General features: G+C 38.5%; 1 protein-coding gene across 4 annotated transcripts in view; it reads left to right on the top strand.

Moving 5' to 3' along the window:
- MSH1 (MUTL protein homolog 1) overlaps positions 1-14,050 on the top strand; it is an 82,147-nt gene extending 68,097 nt beyond the window's left edge. For all 4 annotated transcript variants that reach the window (XM_088958252.1, XM_088958244.1, XM_088958237.1 and 1 more), the window contains exons 19-22: positions 4,137-4,194; positions 9,078-9,377; positions 12,620-13,339; positions 13,456-14,050. In XM_088958252.1, the coding sequence (XP_088814378.1) occupies positions 4,137-4,194; positions 9,078-9,377; positions 12,620-13,339; positions 13,456-13,680 (1,303 nt within the window). In that variant the 3' untranslated portion in view covers positions 13,681-14,050. The remainder of the gene's footprint in view (positions 1-4,136; positions 4,195-9,077; positions 9,378-12,619; positions 13,340-13,455) is intronic.
- The last annotated feature ends 9,708 nt before the right edge of the window (positions 14,051-23,758 follow it).

The following is a 23,758-nucleotide window of genomic DNA, read 5'->3' as shown; positions in this document are numbered from 1 at the left end:
AGATGTCAATCATACTCAACTTGTTACGTATTTCACTATGCTGCAGAGCATTTAACCCTTTTGTGAAAAACATCGGCAACTTGATCTTGCAGCAACTCCCTGCTTCTTACTCCCCCAAGTACCAAGTAACAAGATAACCTCCTATAAAGGTGTAGTAAGCACTTGTTGTCCTTCTGTCATCAATTGAGCTTGCTTGGTCAAAAATCTGTGTTGACCTCAACTCTCAAATGGTCATGTTTAGCAAACAAACCTTTACTAGGATATGTCTTTAAGTACCTAAGAACCCTTTCTATTGCTGCAAGGTGTCATGTTTTGGGGGCATGCATATTAGCTGGGAACTCCAATAGCATAGTCGGTATCTGGACAGGTCATGGACAAATATAAAAACCTCACAATCAGCCCCTGGAGTTGTTTCACATAATCTTATGTACAAGTGCCTCTCTCTCTCTCTCATCACTTTCAAGCTTGTGATTTTGCTTTGTCGAAGTATAAGTTGGTTGGTGAAAGAATGGTAGGATCCATCCAATGGACGCCAAAGGTTGCGGAATGGGTGGGCGAATTTAGAATACAATATTCAAGGATCCTACTTGAACCATAATCAAACCAGATCTGAACAAAAAGGAAAAAGGGAGGAATATACCTGATCCGGAGAAGCGGTATCTTCCAAAGTTGGTGTTCACGCCCAAAGAAGACACCAAGATCCGCTCCTGCTGAAGATGACACAACTGTGGGTGGAACAGAACCAGCAAAGTGCGTCCTACACATTGGATCCTTCGCAAGAATCCTCTGGAAACTCTGAACATCGAATCTTTTTTAGTCTTTCCTGCAAGACTGATGTCAAGAACTGATTTCTTGACTTCTTTCTTCTTCAAAGATCGAATCTTGTAAGGAAGAATGGTGGCGGCTGGAGGAGAACTCTTGGGATGAAGATGGCTGAATAGCTTCTCTTCTCTCTAGAGTCTGTATGAGATCTAATCTCAATTTGCAGTATAATTTCTAAAACCCCTGGTTCGAAATCTGCTATGTTTTTCTTAGGGTTTCTCCTCTTTGCTTCATCATTAAGAAACCTCCTAATTAGGAGTTATCCCAATCCAAATTAGTATTTGGATAGGGGATTATCTTAATCCTATCTGCAGATTAAGTTAACTTACTCTTGATCTTATCAGGAGGTTACCAGATTCAAATCTGATTTGAATTTGGTCTCCCAGAGTGGATAAGGTTAAAGGCCCAATCCTTTTACTAACATTAATCTCAGATTCGCCCCATAGATGGGTGATCATATCAGCCCAGGTCGAAATGGACTTTTGGCCCATTAAGTGTTCAGTGCTTAACTAGTTTCCAATCTGCTGTCCAGTTGGGCTTCTTTGTATGGCGTGGGACCCAAGCATTGATCTACACACCAACCACATGGGTTCGGCCCAACCATTATTATAAGGCCCAGCCGAATTTACTGAAAAGCTCAGTGAACCCCTGAGCCCATCCCATGGACCCTATGGGCCCAACAATTACATTAAGTGGTCCCTAGGCCAAACCATCTTATAAAAACCCAGGGACTGTGGACAGGTGCAAGATTAGCCCATCAGGTACTATCCTAAATGGTATTACACTTAACCTCTCATCCCTTAATGATCAAGCACTGCCTGACAAGAGAGGACCTCTCCCTCGGCTGCAAGGAACAGTACCGCACTCTACTCACATGGATCCCGGGAATTAAAACCATTTGCAAACATTTTGAAATCGTACATATACATATACAAATTTATATGTATATCCTAAATGGTATTACACTTAACCTCATACCCAGGTTTTGACCCCCGCTAAGGATCTCACTGATTGGCATATCAAAGACAGCCCGATCTGACACCTAGTGAAATGTCATAATCGAGTCTAGGGGTCAGGTGTAACTTTCCAGTTTTGCCCATCTGTCTCCAAGGTCCAGTGCAACACTGGAAATCTGGTCCGGTTCAAGGAATCAAGTAATCCCATACTGCATGTGCCTTGGGTCTTACCCTGGTGGCCGAGATAGGCCATCCCAACACTTGGTGGCACACCAGTATCAGCCTTGGTAGGATAAATTTCCCCAGACTTATCCAATGGCTGTGAACATTTAAAACTAACACGAGTCTCTATAAGTGTCCAGTTTTAGGGTCTTACACAGAATAAAACCAAACAACATGAATCAAACATGCACTTTATTTATTTACACTAAATGTCAAAAGTACATCAAACCGGATTGAAGCTAAGGGCATACAAAACTGTCTAATAATTGGTCCCCAGCTTTCCAATATCTTGCAGAAGATCAAGAATATACTTTCCTCTAAAACATTAAAATGCCCCTTTTTGAGTGGGCCACTTCAATTCCAAGGAAATACCAGAGAGGACCCAAGTCCTTCACTTCAAAGTTGGAGCATAATAACTCTTTCAATCTCCTAATCCCAATTACCAGTGACAACAATGTCATCTACACGAGGGTGGGCCTTGATGCAACGATTGGGTTGCTCCATTTCGACTAGGTGACCAGGGTTCAAATCTTGGGAACAGCCCCTCTGTATGTGCAAGGGTAAGGCTGCATACATCTCTCTCATGCACTTGGCTGCCCTTTAATAATGTCATCTACATACATAATGAGAAAAACAATTTATCTTTCCCTCTTTACAAACATGGTGGTGTGATCTGATTGACACTGTTTGAATGTTATTGTAACTCTCTTAGTGCTGCAAGGGTTACTACTGTAATAGGCTCATAGGTTTTGCCTCCAGAGGTATCAATAGGCCCACCTATATTTTTTTGGTGATCCGAATTTATTTTCTTCCTCTCTTGTTTCTTCTCTTCTCACTTTTCTTCTCTCTTTCTTTTGAGTTGCGGGAAAACATGGTATCAAGGCTATTAAGAGAACAAAAGCCTATTCAAGGACCTCACCTAACAGCTTAAGCTTTTAGGTTAAATGGTTGCTTGAGATGGTATAGAGCCTATTTGATCAAGTGGTCTTGTGTTCAATCCTCGTTGTCCTCATTTGTAATTAATTAAATTTCAGTACTAGGTATGGGTGGGCCTATTGATACCTCTGGAGGCAAAACCTATGATCCTATCACTACTGATGTTTCTATTAAGTTTCAGTACATCATCAGATTCTTTGGAGGAAAAACCTACCCAGCCTGGTATCGTCATTCCTATTGGTACATCTGAGCCTATCACTATTGATGGTTCTATAAATGACCTTGACATTCTTGTCTTATGGTCTTGTTTTCCCATCCTTCCGTGCTTTTTTGTCTACCTCTGATAGTGTCTCTGTCCCCAAGAGTTTTGCAAAGGCTCTAACTATCCTTGAGTGGACAGACACAATGTAAGAGATTAATGCCCTACACAAGAACCATACATGGGAGTTGGTGGATCTTCATGAGGGAAAAGAGTCAGTGAGGTGCAAATGGTGTTCCCTATGAAACAAAAAGCAGATGGAACAGTGGGAATGTTATAAAGCTAGGTTAGTGGCAAAGGGGTATACACTGGTGTACAGGTTGACTATGCTGAAACATTTATTCCAGTAGCCAAGATGAACTCTATCAGGATCTTATTGTCCTTGACAGAAAATTTTGATTGGGAATTGTACCAATTAGATATAAAAAAGTGCTTCTTTGAATGGTACTTGGAAGAAGTCTACATGCTTCTTCTGAGCTAAGGGTTGTGAAAACAAGGTGTGTAAACTGAAGAAGTCTTTATATGGGTTAAAACAATCACCTAGAGCCTGGTTCGTCAGATTCCACTTGCATCTTTCCATGGCATGACTCTACTGCTGATTTTAAAGGGTTCATTTTGTTACATTCATGAATTAATCCATTATATTTCCTATATTGTATAAGGTGGATGCCCTTAAGGCGCCTCAAGGTATGAGGCACATGTGCCTTTTACTTTCAGGCATGCCTCAAAAGATCTTTAAGCTTTGCCTCAAGCAAAGCTTCAACAAGTAACTATCATATGCCTTTGAAGGCTCTGGTAAATTTGCTTTGAGCTTTTTTATGGACAAATATTTACCTTTACTTTCAGGTAAACTATGATATCATGTGTATTGTACTGTTTGATAAACATTGCATGTTAGATTTCACATTCTGATATTGTTCTTTATTAACTTTTTATTGCAGTGAGGGTAAAAGGAGGAAGTGGGTTTTTCCTACCCTTGTTGAGTTCCCTAAGAGTAAGGTATGATTCATGTCTACCTATAATTGACTTATAACTGTCAATAATTGGGGAAAAAGCAATGTAGCTTCTGATGCTTAGTATTGGGACAATATAGAATATTCCTCACAGGAATAATATGCTGCTTTGGTTTCCTGCTAAGTACCCATATTTACATTTCCTGGAATTTTAAATCCAATTGCCACTTGACTTGTGTAGCAAACTGTTTCCATGGATAATATTACATAAAAATGTGGGACTTTCCTGCACAAGATAATGTTTGTGTGCAAATGTCTGGAGTACTTAAAATTTAGTTTAGTTCCAGAGAATTTTCTGTTTTTTATGTATTATTTATTCCATAGTATTAAAAAAATTGCCCTTTATGATACTTGATCATGTTGCATGCTGAGGTTTCATAGTTCAGCCTTATGATTCAGCTGAATTAAGCTTGAGAGCTCAGACAGGACCAAAGTTAAAATGCTTGACTTTTTTTCCCCTTGTTAAGCCATAAAAATTGTATGAAGAGCATATTAGAGTATGATGCAGGTAAAGTCCTAGGAGAAACTGCTATAAAGGAGGGGGTGGGATGATACCATAGGGCCCTATAGAAGATCCACAAAATAGTCTCCATTCAATTAAGTTAGAAGCTAAAAAAGACCATTAGCAGTGAAATGAATCCTAAAAACATCCATTTAATGTTCATCTTTAGCATGACAATCTGCAATCTGTTTAGGTAATCTCAGAAAAAACAAGTGGTTCAATCTGGATATTAGAGGTTTTGCCTCTCTAATCTGATAGCAAGAGTGGTTCCTTATCCACCCAATCACATGTGAATTTCCTTCAATGATAGCCCTCCCAAATCTCATGGGATCACCATTTCAACTGGCCTTCAGTAATTCCCGATACTTGATGACTCCCCAAGCAGCAACCATCAAGGTTCAACCTAATGGATCAGTCAAGAAGCACCAAAAGCTCCATTTTTATGAGGTCTAGATGGGGAGAGGTTTGGCAAACCTAAGCCACCAACTGATCATTGATCATCCATAGCCTCCACAACTATCCCTTGCCCGTACTTGACATATTATTCCGATGTTTACTAGTCAGACCAATAATTGTTGGTTTAGAAATGATCTTTGTAAGTTGTGACCATGGCTTGTAATATCGCTGATATATTGGAGAATAGCTAGGGGTGATATGAAACTATCCTGGAATTGTTTTTCCCTCATATTACTGACATAATTTGATCTAATATTTTTTTTCTTAAAACTAAAAGGAAAAAAAAACAAAAATAAATTGCAAAGTGGAGCTAAATAAGAAACATGCCAGTGATGCCACATGCGTACAGAAATGACTAGATCATAAAATGATTAAAAGAGAGAAAAAAAGAAGAGACTAAGAGAGAAGAAGACAGAAGGGGGGGGGAAGGCTTGCAGATTGCAGATTTACCTGTCAATCAAGTGACTCAAAAATGGAGTTTTGTCTCTGATATATTCTTATTCGTATTAAAGTTGAAAATGCATGAGAAAAAGAGTGTTCAAGTCTTGATTATCTGGCTAGCCCCATTCATCAGATTTGTGGGCTCCAAAACCCTACTTGATGTGATTTGTGAGCTCTAGAAGGCGGAAGCACTATATTGTGCAAGCTTTGATTCTCCTTTTGGCTTATTCCTTGCTTCTTTAGAAAGGAATAGGTCATAAAATGATTAAAAGAGAGAAAATCAGAAAAAAAAAGAGAAAAGAAAGAAGAAATTAAGAGAGAGAAGAAGACAAAGGTAAAAAAGGCTTGCAGAGATCAGTCAAGAGACTCAATAATGGAGTTTTTGTCTTTGATATATTTTTACTTGTATTAAAGTTGAAAACGCATGGAAAAAATAGTGTTCAAGACTTGATATGATTTGGGAGCTCTGGAAGGTGGAAGCATCATTGTATGCAAGCTTTGATTCTCCTTTTGGCTTTATTCCTTGCTTCTTCACATCCAAAAATCTTAAAATATCTTGATTGTAAGCTCACTGTTGAATCTTAAAAGAGAGGAGCGAAACCAATGAGTTTTTCCCCTTCTCTACAAGTTTATAAGGTTTAAGTTATAAATTTATAAATTGCAAGAAATCTTTATATTTTTTCAAATAATGATTAAGTCCCTATGTAATTACTAATAGCCCCTAAAAATTACACAAAAGTCCTTCATAAATTGTTATTCATGGTAGTCTTTGGTAATTATTAATAAGTCCTTATTTATTTTCTAATAAGTCATTTGCTTTGGTTAATTATTAATATGCTATTTACAATTAAACCCTTCTATAAGATGTTATAAAAAATTCCTTCTATAAATGTGACTATGTGAGGCAGCTCTTATTTAACCAAACATTAATAAAAATTCCAAATCAATGATCTACACATAACCTTACATGATATATGTGCATAAATCATAATAAACAATGACTAAAATACTTATATATAATAAGTTAGTAAAAATGTATAATACATAATTATAATATAATACAAAGCACAATTAATGTATTTCATGTTTTTATCAATTTTTAAAATTTCCAAATATCTTAGCAAAATTAATGAAATATCTTCACTATTTCTCTATTTCCTAATAGCAAAATGTTTGTTGATATCAAAATTGTGAACCTTGGTTGTGACCAATCTCTAGAGAATATGGGTCTATGACAAGATTCTTTGTTTTGGGGTATTTTGTTAATTTGTTTGTTCGCAGGATTTTTCTCAAGTTATTTTTTATCAATGACTGGAATTTAGGGGTGTCCTTTCTCGCCTGGATCAAAAATGTTTATATGTATGTATTGTATATATTATATACATATAAATATTATAATATGACACATATGATACATTATATATAATATTTTATACTATATAAAGTATAACCATAAAATGTATACATACTATAGCCCTTATAAGAGGTGCTAAGCCTGGCCGATCCTGTCCATGATCACCCCTACTTGAAGTGCTTCTTTAGATCTAAATTGGCTGTTTGGATTTTATTTTCTTATAAATAGATATTATTAGACCTGTTCATGAGTTGGGTTCGGGCCGGGCTTTGTCTATGTATCAATAGAATACATTCAGGCCCGAGCTTGAGCCCTACCAGAAATTTGAAAACATATATTTTTTTTCCTTTTTTATTCGATAAAAAGTGTTTCATTTATATTAAAAGCCCTCAAAACTCAAAAATAATAAAATCTTTCACTATTACTTGAAAAAAAGACAAGAGAAACAAAGAAAAAAATATTGTATATATACTTTTTATTAAATAAATTATATTTTTTATTATATAATATATATTGTCAAGTCGGGCTTGGGCTTGGACTGTGCTTTTTTGAGAAAGCTTGAGCCCAGCTCAAAAAAAGGTCTGGCCCGGTGTTTTAGGCCCGAGCCCGAGCTCGTGGGCTTAAAATAATGTCCAAACCCGACTTAGAATGGGTTGGGCCGACCCATCGGGCTACCTGGCCCATGAACAGGTCTAGATATTATTCGAGCACTGGAATAAGGTCTATTATTTATGAATGAAAGTGTTGCTTTTTGGCTTTTAGTTCCATTGAAAACTCTAGGGTTTGCTTGGATTAACATCTTTAATGAGGGTTTTACCTTTTGTTTTTCCTATAAGAAATCAAAGCTTCAATAGTGGTTATGTACTTGTGTATTTTAGCATCCAACTTCAAGCTTCATAGCAGATGTTGGGTTTTTCCTCGATGTTGGTTTTCAAGCCCTCAGTAGAATAAGACTTACCTGGGTTGTTTAATGGGTAGAAATGATCTTATGATATTTGATACAATTCACAGTTAAATTTGATTCCCTTGTACAATTTATTATTTGATTAGAATTTCAGAAAACTTGTTGTATTCCTAATAAGCTTTTTATTTATAAAAAGGAAGACATTGGCCTAGTTGTAGGAATTTTATGTTGAATAGAAGAAATTCCAAGTTCCAATATTATGTAATTTTCCTATTTTATATGTTATGATTGTGAGTGCTTGTCAACTTGAACCAATTCCATAGCCAACTTTTTTGGAGTTGAAATGGTTTTGGTTGGTCAACTTGGGTTAACTTTGATTTGTCTTGGGTTATGGTCAATTATTTAGGTTTTATGTTTGGGCTTCAATTACCCTGAAATCAACCAACCTCTGATCTAGTTGCAACAAAACACCTTGCTACATGTATTGTATTCTGCTGTTGTGGCAATACACATTAGTAAGAAACTCTTATATCTTGCTGGAATCCCAGACATAGTAGTAAGAACTCTTATATGTTATGGGTAATTGGGATATCACTCTCCTTTTCCTAAAATGCTGGAATCTTGGACATGGATTCAGATATGGGTATCTGACATAATATGCTTACATTATTTGTCTATATCTAGTTTTTGAAGCTAAATGTCATTTTTCAAGACTTATGTCTTGATGAATTTAATTAAATTTCTAACATGTGCAGATCTTTTTATAGTATAATTTGTTAACACACACCATCTTATATATTTTGAAAGTGCAATGCTATAAAGTACATCTTGAATTATCCATGTAATATCCAGAATTGTATCCAAGGCATGTATAGGTATCTGGGTATCATAGGTACTTGCTAAGCTAATAGGATATATTCTTTTAAGTGAGTCTAATGCATTTTTGGGGTACATGTTTCAAAAGTAGAATTTTGGTTTGGGCTATATGCAAGTACATAGGGTTATGGGGTACTTATTTTGTTTTTATGTTTTGTTTTTGTTTTTTTTTTTGTTGAAGGCCTTTATGATGGATATTGCCTATCATTCTCATGTTACTGTTGATAGTGGATGTGTTTTTTCCATATTAGTTACCTCATGTATGAGGCTAGGACTGTAATGATAGGCTGATATAGACTGTATTATTATGATAGGCTGATATGAAGCTGAATGCAGGATAGAATATCATCACATGGGGCAAACAAAATGCAGATATTTGGTTTATCACCTTATTGGTTTGATATAGCACAAGGCAATGCAATACATAATACAGTTGACATGCAATCATTATTTCTTTTGACCGGGCCAAATGGGGGTGGTAAATCTAGTTTGCTTCGATCAATTTGTGCAGCTGCATTACTTGGAATATGTGGATTGACGGTGCCTGCAGAGTCGGCACTTATTCCACATTTTGACTCTATTATGCTTCACATGAAATCTTATGATAGCCCTGCTGATGGAAAAAGCTCCTTTCAGGTATACTTTTATATTGTGATATATGATTCACCTGTTTATGCTTTCTGCAATCCCTTGCAATGTCTTGCCATTCGGAAGGTTTGTTTTCATAAGTTTACCTGCTCTGAATCATGCTTACACATATTCATTTTGTGCTACTTGCCATATATTTTATATACCATTTAAATAACACCAAGTACCATATGGTAGATAGGTTTAGAAATGAGCACATTCATGGGAACAAAGATGATTTAGCCGTATGTCTAGAGGATCATACTCCCCAACCCTGATCCCGACCTTCAAACAAATCCCCATCCCCAACCCCAATTTCTGCCAGGGATAAAAATAACCCTCCATCCCTGACCCTTGATGTTGATGATGATGGGTTCCCTGTTGAAGACCCAAATCCCCGAAATTTTAAATTAAGTTTTTTTAGAAAATAGATTTACTTAAAATAAGGGAAGTGTGTGTAATCGGGGTTGAGGCGGGTGGGGAATTCATTCCCTGTTCCTGTCCCAGTTGGGTATCACCATCAATCTCCATCCCCTACCCCATCAGGTTAGGGAAACTTGGTACCCGATGGGGACAGGGAAAACCCTAAATGGAGTGGGATTTTGGTAGCAAGAAACAGTTGAGGGCCTACAAATTTTGTATCTGATCCATCTTAGTTGTTGTTAGACAGTTTTGTATGCCCTTAGCTTCAATCCGATTTGATGTACTTTTGACATTTAGTGTAAATAAATAAAGTGCATGTTTGATTCATGTTGTTTGGTATAATTCTGTGCAAGACCCTAAAACTAGACACTTATAGAGACTCTTGTTAGTTTTAAATGTTCACAGCCATTGGATGAGTCTGGGGAGATTTATCCTGCCAAGGCTGATACTGGTGTGCCACCAAGTGTTGGGATGGCCTGTCTCGGCCACTAGGGTAAGACCCAAGGCACATGCAGTATGAGATTACTTGAATCCTTGAACCGGACCGGATTTCCAGTATTACCCTGGACCTTGGAGACAAATGGGCAAATCTCCCCAGACAAATGTTGTTTGGTATTCATCTGAGTGAGTGATCATAGTGACAAGATCAGCCCCTTTGTTTGACAAAGGTAATGATCGGGAATGCATTCTCTCTGATGGAAACCAAACTGCCGGCAGTTGATTTCAATCGTTGGAATTTTGTTTTGCAAAGTTAATATATATATATATATATATATATATGTATATGTATATGTACGGTTTCAAAATGTTTGCAAATGGTTTTAATTCTCGAGATCCATGTGAGTAGAGAGTGCAGCACTGTTCCTTGCAACCGAGGGAGAGGTCCTCTCTTGTCAGGCAGTGCTTGATCATTAAGGGCTGAGAGGTTAAGTGTAATACCATTTAGGATAGTACCTGATGGGCTAATCTTGCACCTGCCCACAGTCCCTAGGTTTTTATAAGATGGTTTGGCCTAGGGACCACTTAATGTAAGTGTTGGGCCCATAGGGTCCATGTGATGGGATCAGGGGTTCATTGAGCTTTTCAGTGAATTTGGTTGGGCCTTGTAATAAAGGCTGGGCTGAACCCATGTGGCTGGTGTGTAGATCAATGTTTGGGTTCCACGCCATACAAAGAAGCTCAACTAGGCAGCAGATTGGAAACTAGTTAAGCACTGAACACTTAATGCGCCAAAAGCCCATTTTGACCCGGGCTGATATGATCACCCATCTATGGGGCAAATCTGAGATTAATGTTAGTAAAAGGATTGGGCCTTTAACCTTATCCACTATGGGAGACCAAATTCAAATCAGATTTGAATCTGGTAACCTCCTGATAAGATCAGGAGTAAGCTAACTTAATTTGTAGATAGGATTAAGATAATCCCCTATTTAAATACTGATTTGGATTGGGATAACTTCTAATTAGGAGGTTTCTTAATCAAGAAGAAAATAGGAGAAACCCTAAGAAAAACATATCAGATTTTGAACCAAGGGTTTTTGTGCAAGAAATTATCCTGCGAATTGAGATTAGATCTCATACATACTCTAGAGAGAAGAGAAGCAGTTCAGCCATCTTCGTCCCAGGAGTTCTCCTCCAGCTGCCGCCATTCCCTCTTGCAAGATTTGATCTTTGCAGCAATGGGAAGTCAAGAAATTAGTTCTTGACATCAGTCTTGTAGGAAAGACTGAAAAAGATTCGGTGTTCAGAGTTTCCAAAGGGTTCTTGCGAAGGATCCAGTGTGTAGGACGCACCCTGCTGGTTTTGTTCCACCCACAGCTGTGTCATCTTCAGCAGGAGTGGATCTTGGTGTCTTCTTTGGGCGTGAACACCAACTTTGGGAGATACTGTTTCTCCGAATCAGGTATAATCCTCCATTTTTTTTTTTGGTTCAGATCCGGTTCGATTATGGTTATAATAGGATCCTTGAATATTGTATTCTAAATTTAGGGAATGCGATTCATAGTTGGGAGAAGGTAGGAAAATTTTTGAAATTCGCCCAGTCATTCCGCAACCTTTATGGCGTCCATTAGATGGATCCTACCATTCTTTCATTTGCAGTATGGCTTTCTGATTGGAATTGGGATGTACAGATACCATATATTATAGTATAACACTACACACAATAAGTAAACTCCCTGCAAGAAAAGTGTAGAGAGGACTGAGTAAAGCAACCAGCAAACAGGTGTCTGTTGTCTTTTCTGCCCTCCTACAAGGTTTCAAGATGTATTTGTCTCGGATTTGTTTTTGAATGTAAAAAAAGTAAAAAAAAAGAATCACAGATTTAGATGAGCAACTGGAGATGCTAAATCACAAAAAAGGACTAAACCATACTAATGCAAGCTCAATGAACTGAAGAAGTTGCCTCTTGGAGCAACTTTGTCTGAGAAAAGATCTTTTTTTATGCTCACAGATTTAGGCATTATATTCTAAACATATTAGATTTTGTCATTTATGGGCATGGGTTGAAGTGGTAAGAAATGATTTAAGTGGTCATAATTTAACAATGGATACCAGTGAACAGATGGAATTGGCAAAACAGTATTCATGTAACTGACACCATATAGTTGGGACAAGGCTTAGATGATGATGATGATGAATGGATGTTTCTCGTTTTAACAAACTTTGGTGTGTGTGTGTATTTGTATTGCAAAAATCTAATCTGTTATCAAGAGTATATTCAATTATTGTAAACCTTGCATGTATCAAGAGTATATTCTTTTCACTTTTGCCTTCAAATTTCCAAACGCTATTTGTTATCCAACTCCTAACAATAATTTAAATTGCAGATTGAAATGTCAGAGATTCGTTCCATAATAGCTGGGGCCACTGCAAGGAGCCTTGTTCTTGTTGATGAAATATGTAGGGGTACAGAAACAGCAAAAGGAACATGTATTGCTGGTAGCATTGTTGAGACACTTGATAACATTAGTTGCCTTGGTGTTGTTTCTACCCACTTGCATGGGATTTTTGATCTACCACTAAACACAAAGAACATTGTATGTAAAGCCATGGGATCAGAGAACTTAAACGGTCATACACGACCAACATGGAAATTGATAGATGGAATCTGTAGAGAAAGTCTTGCCTTTGAAACAGCCCAAGGGGAAGGCATCCCTGAAACAGTAATCCATAGAGCAAAAGAACTGTATCTTTCATTAAATGAAAAGGAGGATGCATCTTCAGGAAAAAGTGATGCAAAAGTGGAACATCTTAGTTCAGATTCTGATGAAGTTGAAGAGCAATTGCATAGGGTTAAGATAGGAGCTATTGGTATGAGGATGATGACATTGAATTCTGTAGAGATTCTACGAAAGGAAGTAGCAAGTGCTGTTACCATAATCTGTCAGAAGAAACTGATAGAGTTATACAAACAGAGAAACATTTCAGAACTTACTGAGGTCAATTGTGTCATTATCTCTTCTAGGGAACAACCACCTCCATCAACTATAGGTGCTTCAAGTGTCTATGTGCTTCTGAGACCTGACAAGAAATTATATGTTGGACAGGTACTCATCAAAATTTGCTACCTTGCTCCATCTATTTCGTCTTTTCTCTCTAGTATGAATGCATCTCTCGTTGTGAATTAGTGAAATTTAGAATTTAATTGATTTTCTTCCAACAGACGGATGACCTTGAGGGTAGAGTCCGTGCTCACCGTTCAAAGGAAGGGATGCAGAATGCTTCGTTCCTTTATGTTATAGTCCCAGGAAAGAGCATAGCTAGCCAACTGGAAACTCTATTAATTAACCAGCTTCCTCATCAAGGCTTTCGGCTCACAAACATTGCAGATGGAAAGCATCGTAACTTTGGCACATCCAGTCTCTCCTTAGAAAGTGTCATCTTGTAATAAAGAACCTGTAGCAGTTGACCCTTAATTGAGCTTATGTGAACCATGTTGAGCTGATCGGAGATGGGAGAGCCTCTTTTTCTCCTGTTCTTTTTGTCAATTTTATAATTTGTTGTATGGAAAAATTAAAGTGGTTAGGCCGTTGAATTAAATGTGGCTGCAGCAATTTTGGGTCTTTTGATGGCTGCTCCACTCTTTGGCATTCCCCCAGAAATGTGATGCAATTTCTGTTCAAAGTGTGTTTATCAGATGCAGCATTTATGATCAGATGAAGCATTTGCACCTATATGCTAACATGTCTAGTATTGTATTTTTAGAAGCCCACATGTTTAGTATTGTTTACAAATGGCTCAACTAAAATATTTAATTATAGCCCCTCCCCCTTATCTTTTTCTAATTACAATGTGATAGCTTAAGATGACGAATTATTAGTATACTTTGAGTATGCCTTTAATCCTTGTTATAGCATGCCTTTTTTCTTTGTTTATTGTTTCCGTTTGATTCGAGATTTCAATCCCTATGACAGATGAGTTTGAGCAGAATTGCTACAAATAGAGACCAGATTGGTTGGAGACGATCATACACTGTGGGTTGGGCAACCTATCATGAGTGAACATGCCAGTGTTCCATATGCACAAGGTGTGGGTTCCACATGGGTTCCATGTTTATGGAACACTGGGGTGTTCACTAGTGACAAGTTGCCCAGCCCATTGTGTATGATTTTGTCTCTGGCCAATCCAGATCTCAAACAACAATGGATTATTGACATTCACTCTTGATTGATTATGTGAATCATTATACTTTTGGAGTCTAGATTTTCTGAAATAAAACACAAGTTACATTGTTACCAGCAACACCATCGTATGCCATATGTGCTTGGCAAATGTATCAATTCGCGTTTCGTGAATAGACATGTTCATGGGTTGGGTGGCCTGATGGGCCGGTCCGGCCCCCTGATGGGCTTGAACACACAAATGAACCCATGGGCTTGACCTCAGGCCAAAAAGCCTGGCCCGTAATAAAATCAAGTTGGGCTCGGGGTTTGCCAAAATAGCTCGGCCCGGCCCGACCTATAGATTAAACCAAAAAACCCTAATATCCAAAGTAACCCTTCTCATTCATCTCTTTCCACATTTCTAGTTAGTCAAATTGCCCAATGTCGAACCTCTCAGGTAGTTGCAAAATTGGCGAACATTCACTGACGCAACAACTCCGGCAGATTGGCGGTGAGTCCTCTCTCTCTCTCTCTCTTGTTCCTTTTCTCATTTCTTCTCTTTCAAATCTCAAACATCGGTGAGGCGGCAAACATAGGCATCAGCAGCGACAGTGAGTCTCTCTCTCTCTCTCTCAGACACGAATTCACTCCACTTTTCACTATCAAAATCATAGCTCACTGCGAAGTCAGCACTGGTGGTGAGTCCTCTCTCTCTCTCACTCTCTCTCTCTCATAAGCAAATTGACTTCACTTTTCATTGTCAAAATCTTAGCTCACCGGCGAACACAGCCATCAGTGTTGAGTCCTCTGTTAGGTCGAGCTTCGGGCTTGGACTCGGGCTTCGAGCTTTTTATCAGGGTCGGGCTTAGGCCCAAGATGTAGGCCCGTTGGTCGAGTTGGGCTTAAGCTTGGGCCTAACAAAATTTTGTTTGAGTAAAAATCCAGCCCGAGCCTGGCCCGTCCCGACCCATGAACAGGTCTATTCGTGAATAAACATGTTAAGGGCTGGCTTTTGCCTCTTTATAAACAAAAATTGACCAGACTTAGACCAACCCTATATAAAGCCTGAAATCCAGCCCCAAGATCGAAGTCTAATTTGAACAAAAGTTTTATAATATATTAATTATACATTATTAGTAATATATTATATAGGGTAAAGTATAGAAACCTCCCTTGAAGTTTTCGACAATCATAAAAACCTCCCCTGAAGTTTCTGACAATCATAAAATCCTCCCCTATAGTTTTACTTTAGCAAAAACCTCCATTAAGTTTTTAAAGATCTCGACAAAAACCTCCCTTCTGTCACTCATTCAGACGGAAAACCAATAAAATTATAAAACTGCCCCTAATTAATTGTCAGAGTCAACAAAATGTTTTAAAATGTTAGAATTGCCCCTACTTCCCCTTCCTCTCACAATAGAAGCCTAGAAGGTAACGTCATGAAATACTTCCCCTGATCTCCCCTCACTGGTTTTTCTCATTGATTTCTTCTTCTTCTTCTTCTTCTTCTTCCCCACTGTCTCCACTTTTTTCTATCAAGTCAATTGAGTTGAAGCAACCAAAAGGCACTGTTCATCTACTTCATGGTAGCAACGAATAGAGTTTCAACAACTGTCAATGGCAACCTCCTTGAATCTGTTGTCCAACACAAAGCAATAGAACTGAGTAGTGAACAAAAAAGAACTTGCAATTGGCAGCAATGTCAATGAGTCCATCAATAGTGAAACCCTTACAAGACGATAGGACCAAAACACTAAAATTCTTAAACAAACGTGAGATCAGTTCCAACACCTCATCAGTCACCACCATGCGCTTCAACCTCAACTCCTCTAACCATGGGTAAGCTTTGGCCATGGACGAGATCTAGGGGTACACATACCCTCCCCACCCCTCCGGCACAAGATTGAAATTAGCAAAATGAGGTTTCCCCTTGAGCGACACAGATCGGACCTCTGGGAACCACTTGATTAGTTGTAGAGGGATCTTGTCCCTTATCTCAATCTCTCTCCTTGTTGAATGGATCAACGTATGATTTGATTTTCGTTATCCCGTTTACTATTTTTGTAGTTTCTAAAATTTCTTAAATTTGATTATGGTTCGGGTTGGAGTTATCTTCTCTCCATTTGTCTGCATGTTTTTATGTTTTCCTTTCTACATCTCTTGTGAGTTTCAACTTTCAAGTTAATCTTGTTGTTGCTTTCTGGGTTTATTGTGTTTACCCTTTACCAATTTTGAGTCAAAATCGGTTGTCTTGCTTTTGGTTTTCATAAGAAACTGTACAAATAGTAGATTTCGGCGGTCAATCACCTCAGTTTCAATACATTCTATTAGAAACACAATTGGCGATTTTGGGTTTATAAATCAATCCTTTTGAGTTCTTTCTTCTCCTAAATTATTCATCGTTTTCTATTAATCCAGGTGCATCGATTGCTTTGACTCAATTGACTCAATGGAATAGAGTGGGGACGAAGAAGAAGAAGAGGAAGAAGAAGAAGAAGAAGAAGAAGAAGGGGTAGTGAGGGGGAAGCAGTAAGGGGCGACTAGGGGAAGGATTTCACATTGTTCCCTTCTATTGCGATAGGAAGGGAAAGCAGGGGTAGTTTTGACATTTTGAAATATTTTATCGACTCTCTGACAATTAATTAGGGGCAATTTCATAATTTTATTGGTTTTTCGTCTGAATCAATGATGGAAGGGAGGTTTTTGTCGTGATCTTTAAACGTTTAAGGGAAGTTTTTGCTAAAATAAGACTATAGGGGAGGTTTTTATGATTGTCAGAAATTTTAGGGGAGGTTTTTATATATTACCTATTATATAATATTCTAATTTATAGAATATTATGTATATTTTTTGCTACTCATAATATTATATAATATATTATATGTTTTTATTATATATAATATTATGTACTAGGCTCAGGCTAGGATGGGCTGGGCTTATTAGGTAAAGCCTGAGCTCAAGCCCGTGGGCTTAAAATTTATCCAAGCCCAATATAGAACAGGCTAGGCTGGGCCAGCCCATGAACATGTCTACTCCTTTGGAAGAAGCAAATTACTTTTCCAACATATAAGATATGCCCATTGCTAACAACGTGGTAACAACCATAAGGGTGTTGGTTGTACAAATTTTGTATTTTGTATGAGATGCATGCATCGGAAAACAAGAAAAATGTTTGGGTAATACAATGTTAAATTGCTTATTGTTGTTTATTACACGTAAATGTCACTAACACCATGTAAACTGTAATGCCAATAATTCAATAATTATTGAACCGTTGTTGACCTGGATGGTTGGACCTTTGGCCCGAAAATCATCCAAGCAATCGGTTTCGTTTTATCCTTAATCCATTCTTGGATAAGAAATTGTTGATTTGGTCAGAGATGCTCACATGGCGGTCAAACCATTGAGCCATTTGATGGTTTGTGTTTTTGTAGGATGAAAGGACATCAAGAGATGGGGAGAGAGACTGAGACTTAGATTGATGTTAGATCCTAGAGAGAGAGAAAAGCAATATTGCAGATCCAAGAGAAATCAATTATCAGATTTAAGATCTTAATTCTCAGATCTCATATTTGAGATCTCAGAGAGATCCGAAGTTGTCGCCGCCATCACTGGTGAATGTCACATGCTCCTCCTCCTCTTCCTTTCCTCCTTGCTTTCTTTCCTTGTTTCTCAACCGACAATGTCTCTTTTTGAGTTTTTTCTTATAAAAGACTAAGGACAGTAAAACCCTGATTTTCCAATCTAATCAGACTGCATGGACCATTCAACCCGGATGGTCAAACCACTGACCCAGAAACTGGTGGCTAAAGCGATTCCGTTTTTGAATTAGGTTTTAAACCTTTGAAAATCATTAAGGTGACAGAAGAGGCAAAGGGTGTGGTGGGTTCATATAGGGGTCAAGCTACAAGAATTAAAAAAAAAAAAGTTGTGGGAGCTCTAAATACAGTTAGATGATTCAAAACTCAAAAGAATAAAATAATCAACAGCAATGCCAGTTTCTAAGGCTTTTGCGAGAATAAAAGGAAGATTGTTTGGGGTAGGGCCTAACAAGATAAAATCAAATGACCAATCAGAAGAAGACAAGAAGCCAACACTCAAAAAATAGAGAAGAGATAAAGACTGGTGTCCCTTTTGGGGGGATGGGATTTTGTTTGGGTCCTTTGAGGGATGCCGGACAAGCTTTGGTTATTTTTGGGTTGTGATGTATCTTGTGTTTGTTTGGATCTTGTCAGTTTCCTTGGGTTTTCTCTTTGGTTTGTCTTTTATCAGGTGATTTCTTATCAATTTTTTTGTATCTTTTTTTTTTTTTCTTTTAGATTATTTTTGGTTTGAAGGAAAAAGTAAGGAAAGGAAGGGAAAGGTAGAAAAACCTTTACAAATCTTGTATAGATTTTCCTACTTTTCCCTTCCTTTCCCTATATTTTCCTTCAAACCAAACATAGTAATAAATTTTCTCTTTATCACCCAAAAAATTATCCTATTTGTCATTCTTACTAACATACTAGGAAGCCATTCTAATTTACAATTTTCTTCAAGGACAAAGTCTGGAATGACATCTCCTGCAAGATTCAGAGAGAGTCTTCGCCGCACCCGTCAAATTGATGGTTCAGGTTATGATTTACTGTATTATTTGAATCATGGTTTTTAAAACTGACCCAGTGACTGAATTGGTCAGGGGTCTGGTTATTGGTTCGAACGGTTGGTTCGTTCAGACAAAAAAATAAAAAAATTGAAAAATGGTCAAAACCGTTCAAACGGTTAACCAGCCGATTCAGCAATTTGCTGACAAAAAAAAAAAAGAACAGTTTTGGGGAAAAACAGAACTAGTCAAGTAACCGGTTCCCGATTTTTCTAGTCCGACCGTCTAGTCCGGTCCAATTTTGAAAACAATGATTTGAATACATCCATTCTTGGTGGTTGTTTATATTGTAACTCATTGGATAAGATTATTATTATGGATCTTAAATGATTTGAATAGATTGTATGATATTGTTGCAGGAAAATTTATCATAAGTTAGAATAAATATATGAATATGTATACTTATATAGAAAGAGTACTTCTAAGTTTTAGGAAATTGACTAATTTTATCCCTATTGTTTACTTATTAAAATACCTCTAAGTTTTCCAATAATTGACTAAATCCTCCTTACCGTTAGTGTTTGTTAGTGGAAGGATTAAAAAGATTATTTTGCCCATCATTCTTTAAATTTTCAAAATGAAACTTTTGACACCTTATTGAAAGTGGAAACCTTAAAAAAACTCGTCCAAAAATGTCAGAGATGATGACCAATTTGAACAAAACTCATCTCTTGCGACTGGGAACCTTTAGAAGATGTCGGAGACGATGGCTGGAAGATGGGTTTTGTCATCATAATCAGAAGTACTCAAATAGGCATTACTAGCCAAATGGGTTTGGTGAATTGAATTCCAATCAAGGGTGTCGGAGATACGTGAGTGGGGGAAGAAAACGGACGCTCTCAGTGGCTTCCATTTTGTGACACATCTTTTATGTGTTTGGTTCGGTTTGTGTTTTTGCTAGGTGAGGACCTGGATTTTGAGTTGACTAGGCCGAGCTGGGGGTGGACCAGGTGCCGAGCTGGGAGTGGATTAAGTGCCGAGCTGACCAGACTGAGCTGGGAGTGGATTAGGTGTCGAGCTGACCAGGCCGAGTTGGGAATGGATTAAGTGCCGAACTGGGTAGTTCCTTAGAGAAATCTGCAAGGAATCAATGTTAGAGGACCCGGGGTGCCTAACTCGGTGAGGTCGCTTTGATGCTTAAGTTAGTACTCTCGTAGTAAATCATGAGCTAAAAATCATAAAATATGAGAGCTAGAATGTACTTCCCTCCCCTGCGTCATTGGGGTTGGTGCCTTTATATAGGCCTTGTTTGATGTGGGCCTCACGTATCGCATCTGAGATTTCTTGGAGGTCATGCTTGACCGGTCCGAGATCCTCGGAGGCAACTACCATGCACGTTGACCATCTTCTGGAACGTTCGGTATGTGGGCCAACTTCCAAGGATCGTGGGAGTGTCGGGATATGCATGTCGAATTTGTCGGCAAGCACATCTCGCAGGTCGCCACCTGGACCTCAGTCAGGCCAACACGCTCTCGAGGGAGGTTGCTCCTTGCGTCGATGTCACCTCAGCTAGTGATGAGGTGCTGCAGGTCAGCCCTGGATGAGGTGCTTCTAGTCGACTTGAATTGTGGTCGAGGTCGCCATGTTGACATAAAGGCAGGTTGCCAGGTAGGGGTAAAGGCAAGTCACCAGGTCGGCGTTAGAGGTAGGTCGCCAGGTCCAATAGTGCCAGGTCACCAGGTCGGCGACAGTGCCACATCACCAGCTAGGACACCATGATTTTGGCTAAGGCAAGTTGTTGCCTAGGTGGTTCTGGGTGTCACCCAGTTGTTCCGAGATGCCATGTGTCACAATGTCATTGGAGGGCCAAATCCGCCCTCATCAATTGCCAATAATCAAAACCCAAGAAACCCACATTAAGAAACCTCAACTACAGATAATAAAGATAAACAAAAAGTAAAACTCACTGCCATTTTTTTCCTCAGAAAGATTTGAATAAAACTCAAAAATAGCAAACAAAAAAGAATTCTTCAATAGTATTCAAACATCCTCCTCGACTACCCTCCTAGTGTTAGATAGTTTTGTATGCCTTTAACTTCAATCAAAATGATGTACTTTATGAGTTTATTGTAAATGAATAAAAGTGCATATTTGATTCATGTTCCCTTGGTATGTTTCTGTGTAATACCCTTAAACTGGACACTTAATGAGACTCGTGTTAATTTAGAATGTTCACAGCCAGTGGGTCGGTCTGGGGAGACCTATCTTGACAAAGCTGACACTGTGGTGCCATCAAGTCGGTTGGGGTGGCCTGTCTCAGCTACTAGGGTGAGACCCTAGGCACATACAGTGTAGGATTAATTGAATCTACGAACTGGACCGGATTTCCAGTATTGCCCTGCCGTCAAAACGTTTGACTTTGAGCAGAATCCGGATGAGCCCTGTGTTTACAGGAAGTCCAGTGGGGATAAGATTACTTTTTTAGTATTGTACGTGGACGATATCCTACTCATTGGGAATGATGTAGGAATGTTGACTTCGGTCAAGGTATGGATGTCATAGTAGTTCTTCATGAAAGATCTTGGAGAAGCCTCATACATACTGGGTCTTTGACTCTATAGAGATAGATCGAAGCGGATAATTGGATTATCCCAGGCTGCTTACATTGGAAAAATTGTCAAAAGGTACAGCATGGAAAACTCCAAGAAAGGAAATGTTCCTTTCAGACATGGAGTAACTCTCTCCAAGAAGATGTCTCCCAGACTTTTGAGGAGATTGAGGGCATGAGAGACGTTCCCTATGCCTCAGTCGTAGGGAGCATCATGTATGCCATGCTGTGCACTCACCCGGACATAGCTCAGGCGGTGAGTGTGGTAAGCAGATTCTAGGCTAACCCAGGGCAGGGGCATTGGATTGCTGTGAAGAACATACTTAAATACTTTCGAAGGACAAAAGAGTTTTGTCTGGTATTCGATGGTAGTTCACTACAAGTTCTAGGGTATACCGATGCCGATTTCCAGTCAGATCCAGATGATAGAAAGTCTACATCTGGGTATGTTTTCATGATAGGATCGTGTGTTGTTTGCTAGAAAAGTAGCAAACAGGGGTCCACTGCAGACTCCACAACCGAGGCCGAGTACATTACCGCAAGTGAAGCTGCCAAGGAAGCCGTGTGGATGAAGAAATTCATACACGAATTGGGAGTGATTCCGTCTAGCACATCACCCATCCCGTTGTTGTGTGTAGGACGCACCCTGCTGGTTCCGTTCCATCCACAACTGTGTCATTTTCAGCAGGAGCGGATCTTGGTCACTTCTTTGGGTGTGAACACCAACTTTGGGAGATATTATTTCTCCAGATCAGGTATAATCCTTCTTGTTTCCTTTTGGTTCAGATTTGGTTTGTTTATGGTTCAAGTAGGATCTTTGAATAATGTATTTTAAATTTAGGGAATATGATTCCCAGTTGGAAGAAGGTAGGAAATTTTTTTGAAATTTGCCCCCCATTCCGCACCTTTCTTGGTGTCCATTAGATGGATCCTACCATTCTTTCAGTGGTATCAGAGCCACAGGTTCGAATCTTGAACCAAAAGAAAATCAGATCTGACCCTGCGCAGATGAACAGAAAATGTTCTGCCAAGATCTACGCAGATTGCTTTCCTTTTTTTTTCAAGAAATGGTTTCTTGTTAAGGGCGTTTGATCTGAAATTAATTTTGTTAAATCCAAAAATTTATTTAGAATTATTCTTGATTTATTTTTGATTTAATGGACTGTTCGAACCTGGAGATCGCAGTGCAGATTTGGCGTAGATAGTCTGCGCACCCTTTTTTCTTCCTTTTATTATTATTCAGTCTGTAATTTTTTTTTATTTTTCTAGACTGAATGTATAGGATTTGATCAAGAATGTAATTAATTAATAGAAATAGGATTTCTGTTTTTTATTTATTTTCTTGATTAAAGAAGAAGGAAGAAGATGGCGGCGCTGGAGATTTGCAGATGGAGAAATCGCATACTGCGATTTACAGTTTATGAAACTGTAAATTTTGTGATTAACCTCTGTTTTGCAGGTGGTACGAACAGTCCATATTTTTTATTTGTGATTGTCTAAAATAAAAAATTATTAATTTCAGATCTCTCTTGAAATAATTCTTGAATTGAATATCAGTTTTGGACCATTTCGGACTAGATTGGACCAAAATTGTTTGGACCGAATTTGAGATTCGAAGGGGGCTGTTTTTCAGTCCATATTTCTCACACTGATTATTCCAAATCTGATGTTCAATTACAGGGATTAATTCGGCCCACCTATAAAGCCCAGTTTTAAAGGGTTAAAACTGCAAAAGCCCATTGTTGTGAGAAAAGTTGTATGGGCCGAACTGCTAACTGCAATTCAGCCAATACACCTATTAAACATTAATTGTTAATGCTTTAAGTTTTAAATGGGCCATTCGATGGGCTTTATAGCAGTTAATTGATTGGATCAATTCTTCCTTTACATGTGATGTTTGGATGTTTGATGTGTTGCGACCATGGGCCATAAGCACTTGGCCCATGTTAATTCGTTAGTGGCTCTTGTGCACACCATGGCTGAATGTACATCATTGCCATGGTGTCCCTTAAGGTCATTGGATGATCCCTCTCTACTTGGTGGGCCCCACAACTCTGAAAAGGGATGCGTACGGAACCCCTAGCCGATTGCGGCCCACAAAAAATCTGGCTTTATGAAAGCCAATGGGAGCCACTTTGGTTTGACCTAATCAGAACTAGGGCATAATTTTGTT

The sequence above is a fragment of the Nelumbo lutea genome, chromosome 1, assembly GCF_056320005.1.
Source record: "Nelumbo lutea isolate HS-2025 chromosome 1, American lotus-T2T, whole genome shotgun sequence".
Classification (NCBI taxonomy): domain Eukaryota; kingdom Viridiplantae; phylum Streptophyta; class Magnoliopsida; order Proteales; family Nelumbonaceae; genus Nelumbo; species Nelumbo lutea.
The sequence above is the reverse complement of the archived record's forward strand: the minus strand, read 5'-3'. Positions and strand labels throughout refer to the sequence as shown.